This window comes from Oncorhynchus clarkii, chromosome 17 (genome assembly GCF_045791955.1).
Source record: "Oncorhynchus clarkii lewisi isolate Uvic-CL-2024 chromosome 17, UVic_Ocla_1.0, whole genome shotgun sequence".
Classification (NCBI taxonomy): domain Eukaryota; kingdom Metazoa; phylum Chordata; class Actinopteri; order Salmoniformes; family Salmonidae; genus Oncorhynchus; species Oncorhynchus clarkii.
The window spans coordinates 60,454,122-60,460,394 of record NC_092163.1 but is presented as its reverse complement, the minus strand read 5'-3'; the positions used below and the strand labels follow the sequence as shown (position 1 = coordinate 60,460,394).

The 6,273-nt window shown below is 41.0% G+C and overlaps 1 protein-coding gene across 2 annotated transcripts; it reads right to left on the bottom strand.

The window, feature by feature from the left end:
- Positions 1 to 5,815, bottom strand: LOC139371207 (interferon-induced GTP-binding protein Mx3). Of its 2 annotated transcripts, XM_071111396.1 has the most exons (12): positions 5,453 to 5,815; positions 4,529 to 4,666; positions 4,178 to 4,332; positions 3,930 to 4,068; positions 3,635 to 3,833; positions 3,372 to 3,450; positions 3,150 to 3,272; positions 2,802 to 2,943; positions 2,457 to 2,615; positions 2,181 to 2,257; positions 1,783 to 2,028; positions 1 to 1,442 (listed from the first exon to the last, which is right to left on the bottom strand). In XM_071111396.1, exons 1-12 carry the CDS (start codon positions 5,640 to 5,642, stop codon positions 1,218 to 1,220), a joined length of 1,872 nt encoding a protein of 623 aa, XP_070967497.1. In that variant the 5' UTR covers positions 5,643 to 5,815; the 3' UTR covers positions 1 to 1,217. The 2 variants fall into 2 exon arrangements, with proteins under 2 accessions (XP_070967497.1, XP_070967498.1); XM_071111397.1 differs by lacking the exon at positions 2,181 to 2,257 and having other exon boundaries at positions 2,524 to 2,615; positions 5,453 to 5,771.
- Positions 5,816 to 6,273: the final 458 nt, after the last annotated feature.

Sequence of the window (6,273 nt, the reverse complement as noted above, 5' to 3'; positions counted from 1 at the left end):
TGGGTTCCACATCTTTTAATTCGTGAAACACACAAAAACAATAAAGAGCAAACAACACGTGAAGCTATGGAGTGCTCACAGGCAACTACACATAAACAAAATCCCACAAAAACCAAAATGGCTGCCTAAATATGATCCCCAATCAGAGACAACGATAAACAGCTGCCTCTGGTTGGGAACCATACCCGGCCAACATAGATATAAACAACCTAGATTACCCACCCTAGTCACACCCCGACCTAACCAAAATAGGTAATAAAAAGGCTCTCTATGGTCAGTAACACTAGATATTTTAACATCAAAGTTTAGAACTGCTTGTTTCAACCTTGATTCAGTGTCATTATGATTATGCCTGCTCTGCCTGGTTTATTGGGCTATCAAAAACGCTGAAAAAGAGAATGCGGGTCATGCAAAATAATGCTATCAGGTATATGCTGAATGTCCTCCCTAGGATCCACATAGGGAGGTGGTCTTGTTGCCTTTGGAGTGCAGAGTGGACCAACTTAAAATGGATCATATGTTTGACATCTTAAATGATCATGCCCCAGGTTATATGAAAAACCACATTGATATGATCTATAACCAGCACAGTTACAATACCAGAGCTAGTGTTATGTCTTGTAAAATCCCAAGAGTAAACAGTACTGCGAGGAGCACATTTTTTTATAAAGGCATTTGTCTATGGAGTAGCCTCCCCTTCGAGATCAAGCAAAGAAAAAGTTAAAAATAGGTTTAAAAAGCAGGCAAAGGTTTTCATTTGGAGAAGGTTGTCTGAGTAAGAGAAACCACTCCACTGCCCCTTGTGCCCCCTACTGCTGGTCAGGTGTATTTATTTGAAGGATCGGTATGATGTCCAATTAATAGTTTGTTTGAATGTGAAATGAATATAGTTGATTTAAGGTAAGTTAAGACCCCCATGAAATGGACAAACAGGTAAGGGAAAAGTGCAGCGAATAGTGCCACTTTTTAGGACGTCAATATAAATGACTGTATTTATGGTTTGTAATTTTGTCTTGCCTTTTAATCATTTATATGTGTTATTGTTTTTACCATTGAGGACCACTTTGGAAACAAGCATTTTAATTAAAACTTTCAAGTGATATCCTCTGGGTCCACATTGTACATTTAGTTGAATATGTCTGTTATCCTCCCAAAAAATGCATTACATTTAAAAAAAAATCAAGACCATCCTAAATGTTAACAAGCAGCTGTCCATGCTAGAACTCCACTAGGTAGCTGCGTGCCTTCATCAGGCGTTTGAGCTTGTTCTGCAGTGCAGCCCTCTTGCTGCCGATGTCAAAGTCCTCCTTCAGCAGCTGCTCGATGTTGTCCTTCTCCTGCAGAGTCTGAAGCATCTCCCTCTGCAGCTGGGAAGCAAACTCCTGCAGGACCAGGTAGCGGATCACCATGGGAATCTGATCAGCCAGACGCTGACTGGATATCTGTCAAAGATAAAGAGACAGACAAGACAAAACACCTATTAATAAAATAGATAGATATAGTGATCTAACATCACCTTTGTCCCATTCAAGTTTTAGTCCCCTCACAGTGGTTGGTTCACACACACTCTGAATTGTATAATGTTATAGCACATTTACATATAACAATATAATCTAGCTTTCAGGGAATTGGTGAAGAAATTAGTTTAAGAGTCAGCAGTTCCATTCAATCTCTGAGTTAGTGCCCTCTTATCCCTAGTCTAAAGAGCTGGTGGAAATACAGGTAGGTTCTTGTTTAGGGTGTTAGGCCAGCATCTAAGATAGTGATTTACACAGTGCTTACCCTGTAATAGGACTTGAGGTGCAGCATCATCTCCTGTAGGGTGGCATGGTTGTCTGTGCTAAAGATCGTACTCCTTATATAAGGGGTTGCTAAGGGTCGGTCGTCTTCCTCCTCCCTCTTCCTCTCACTCAGACTGTGGCTGTAGGTGCTGTCCTGTGTGTACACTATCATCTCCATCTTGAACTGAGTCCTCAACATGGACTCAGCTGTAGACTCATTCACCTGCTTAATGGCCTCAATCTTTGTCTGTAGTTGAAACAAAACACAACTCAGTCAATCAACAGGAGATAAATGTAGTTGGTGCATGTCAGCCATCTCATTCACGTACAGGTTGATGACCAACTGTGGGAATATCAGAGATAAATGGTGACATTAATATTGCATGGTGTGAGATAAACCTTCGCTGATTTCAGGAGGTTAGGAAATCCAGTGAAGCTGCTCTGAGCCAGCAGTAAGAACACCTTCCTAACGGCATCTAGAGAAGGGAAGAAACACCATAACATCACTCTGACACAGGACTCACAGATAGATTACATTCTTGGATGGAAAATATACATAAAGCATCTTGGCTTTATAGTTTGGCAAATAGGCTCCCATATTAAATAATATACTTGGTTTTAGTATATGGAAAAAAAGTGGGAAAAAAGAAGAACCTTCTCAAACATATACTATACCTGAAATCTCCTTCAGTTTCTTGACTGCTGGTTCCTCCAGTTGTTTTATCTGGTCTTTCACCATCACCTCAAAGGTCTTGTAGTTGATGAACCCTGGGAGCTCCCTTCCACGGTACGTCTTCTCATAATTAGACACTTCTCCCTCGATCCTCTGGTTAACTGCAATATACAAAAGGATGTCATTATGTTGCATTACACTAAATAAGCAAGTGTGTGAGCCTTCCATGTCAAATAAAAATTCTGTACATCAATCTCAATTCAAATAGCAATTCTTTGTTATCTAGCTCGCTGAAGTAAGCCATCGTTTTTGATGGGTGCATCGGAGCATGATAATGGTGAACTCACAGTTTTCTCCAGAGCGATCCAGGTGTAGCTTCCATTTCCCAAACTCTTGTCTGAGTGTGGAGAAGATGTTGAGACGAACTCCACTTTTCAGCTCCTCCCCAGTGCTCAGGTTGATGGCATCCTGGGTGAACGCAGTCACTTTCTGAGACACAGAAAGAGAAGTTATTAGATACTTGGGAGGGGTAGATGTGTAAAGAGAAACAGCTATGGATAAGATTTCATCAACTTTCAAATGCTTTCCTGAATTGATAAGTTTTGCTAACAAAGACTGTTGTGAGTTTGGATCAAGGCCAGAGCTGAGTGAAGGAGAGGGTAACTAAATCATCTGTTGCAGGCTGGGGAGCTCACATCGATCAGGAAGTATATCCTTTCTGCCGAGTCCTCAGGGGGTCCGGTACCATATCTTTCCAGCTCGGCATGTGTCTCTGCCAGCTTTGCCTCAATCTGCTCTTCTAGACGAGGCAGGGATTTCTAAAGGGCACAACGCAGAGTCATGGCTTATAGCAACAGTCACTCAGTAACAAATGTATAGGATTTTGTGCAGTAACATCTAATGGAAGAAGAATTTACCTCGATATGATGCACCAGTTCAAGAGTTAATTTCTCTGCCAGTTTAGGGATGGTGGCATGACCCTCATCATAAAGTGTGCTGCAGAAAGGTTAGAAAAACAGGTTTTCACAACATACCAAGTAGTTTGGTTACCACACAGGTACACAATTCAATTAAAAACTAACACACTTGAGTGTTTAAAATGGGCACTGGATCAAATTTGCTTCATGCTTTCCGAGACAGCTTTTAAAATCTAAGGCACACTTCAACCCAGAGGACCAACCTGAGATGAGCGTGCTCTTTGAAGAAAGCCTTCTCCCTCTCTGTGGCCTCGGTCAGTGAGACTCGCTCCATGATTTCCTTCTGGCCCCTGCACTTGACTATCATGTAGCCCTTAGTCAGGTGGATAACCTCATTATGAACTATGTCCACCACTGTCTCCTCTGTGCCTTTGTCTACCAGGTCAGGCTTGGTCAGGATGCCTGTTCAATGGGAAACGCACACAAGTCTAACTCATTAAAGTCAACATAAGTCAACATGGTCCATAATAGTTGAGTAAATAATAAAAGGGGGATTACCTAATGTCCTTTCCCCTTCAGGGTCCACCTCTTGTGCCATCTGCAAAGCCTCTGTGGTTGCAATGTCAACATTGCATGGCACAACCACCAAGTTGATTGTTTCTTGCTTTGTGATGAACTTCCGTATCAGTCTCTTAATCTGAAAATGTCATATATATTATACATAACATGTCGTGGGGGGACTTGGTTTCTGGGTTAAAAATGCAGTGTATTCCCACAAACATTGTGTGTGGGGTGGAAGAGTGTACCTGTTCACCAATGTTCTCAGGTTGACCTTTGACAGCTACCCGGGCGATGCCTGGCAGGTCGATGAGTGTGAGGTCTGGGACGTCAGGGGAGCCAATCTCTAGGCTGATGAGGTCATCACTGATACCCACCCCCACACCTGCCATTTCATCCTGGGCTGAAGGGAGGAATAAGAATACAGAACACCGTTGCTAGAAACCACCAGGGTTCCAACAGCACAATAGTAAAGTGGATCAAGTTATCTTTTTTTTGGTATTTAATACTTATGGGTGTGCTCTCTTATGGATTGGAGAACATAGTTTAGACTTTAGAGACTTTCATCTTTGCTATGATCAGCAGACCAATGACCACACCTTCACGAATTTTCTTTTCCACATCAGAGGGGTCCTCAATCTCCTCTTCATGGTCTTGGTAGCTGATTTTTCCGTGCCATTCTTCTCCTTCTCTCTTCCTCTTCATCTTCAGCTCGAGAGGGCATCGTGTTACAATACCTGTCAGAGTTGACAGAGGAATTAGAAAGCATGAAAGAGATTAAATTAAACTGTAAGAAACACAGAAAAAACTGTCCATATACAACTTTTTCCCAGTACAATCAAATTAAATTGTGAAATATTCCATCTTTCTGTGCTTGTAGTTGATCCCCAAAAACATTTGACATCTTGTTTTAAAGAAAATTGGTAGTCACATTTTGCTCAGTCATCAATCATTGATCATAATGCATTATGAAAATGTATCGAAAGCATGTTAGAAAACGCTCCAAACCAATTCTGAATGATGTCTCGGCACAAAAAATATATATACTGTATAATGTTCCACTGTCCCATAAATCCGTGTTGCTGTTGTAAAGAGCATCATTCAAACATGGATTCATGGCACAGTTGATTTATTTTGTATTTTTATGAGTGCAGAGACATCATTCAGAGTCAGAATGGGATTTTGATGTAATAATTGGTGTGGAGTGTTTTCTAATATGCGTTACACATATTTGCATATTGCAATACAGTCAATGGCAAGTGATGACTCAGCAAAATGGGAAGTATAATTCTCTGTAATGAAAAAATAAATATATATAATAGAAAAAAACATTGGGAAATCAATTACAATCACAGAAAAAGTGAAAATAAAGCCGCATATAAAATGGGTGAACTTCCTCTTTAACATATTAAACTAAGAGATCAAATGATAACCAAATCAATACAGATTCACTTGTTAAACCTCTCTGAGACATTGATAGATGATAAATACTTGTTACCTCAATTTATCAAACTATCACTCACCACTCCCCCTTGGCAAAGCCACCCCAGACAGCGCCTCCAGCACCGAGCTCTTTCCCGAACTCTGGTCCCCTATCACGGCGATGGCAGGCAGCGCAAGGTCCTTCTCCACACCAAGGGAGCGCAGGGAGTCGATAAGGTCTATACAGGGACGCACCTTCTCCTCATAATGTTGGTTTAGAGTGTTATTCATGGTGTATTATTATTTAGTGAAAAAACTTAAATAAAAAGCTAAGTGTCCTGCTCTCTGATGACCACTGCGTGTCCCTTTTCTCCGATACAGGAGATTTTACGTCTCGATACGTTTTAGAATGGGTAAAACAACCGGTTCGGTGTGTTCAGTGTCATCCCTGGGAATCGAATCTTAAGCGGTTGTTCCCACTTTCATTTCTTCATCGAAAGTTAGTGCCGAACCTGGAAGCTGCATCCAACTGAACCAAACGACGTGAGACATGGCGTAATTTCTAGGCTACACCACTAGATGGCCCTGTCTCACTAGATAAGTTATAGACTACTTTAGGTTTCTTGTGTGGCCTGCCTGACGTGGACTGATAAAGAGCGCAATGCATTTGACATCTCAAAACGGTTTTTAATTTTTACATATTTTTAATTTTGACAATAGATTTAAAAAACAATTGGTTTAACACTCCAACTAAATCCAAATAGGTCAACCTAAACTGGGAGGCCATTCCCACTGGGCACAGACGTAATTTCAACGTCTAGTTTTGATTTACTTTTGGTTGCGTTGTCAACTAACGTGAATTCAACTTGGAATCAACAAAAATTATCACCCCTTCATTGGATTTAAGCTATTTTTCACCATA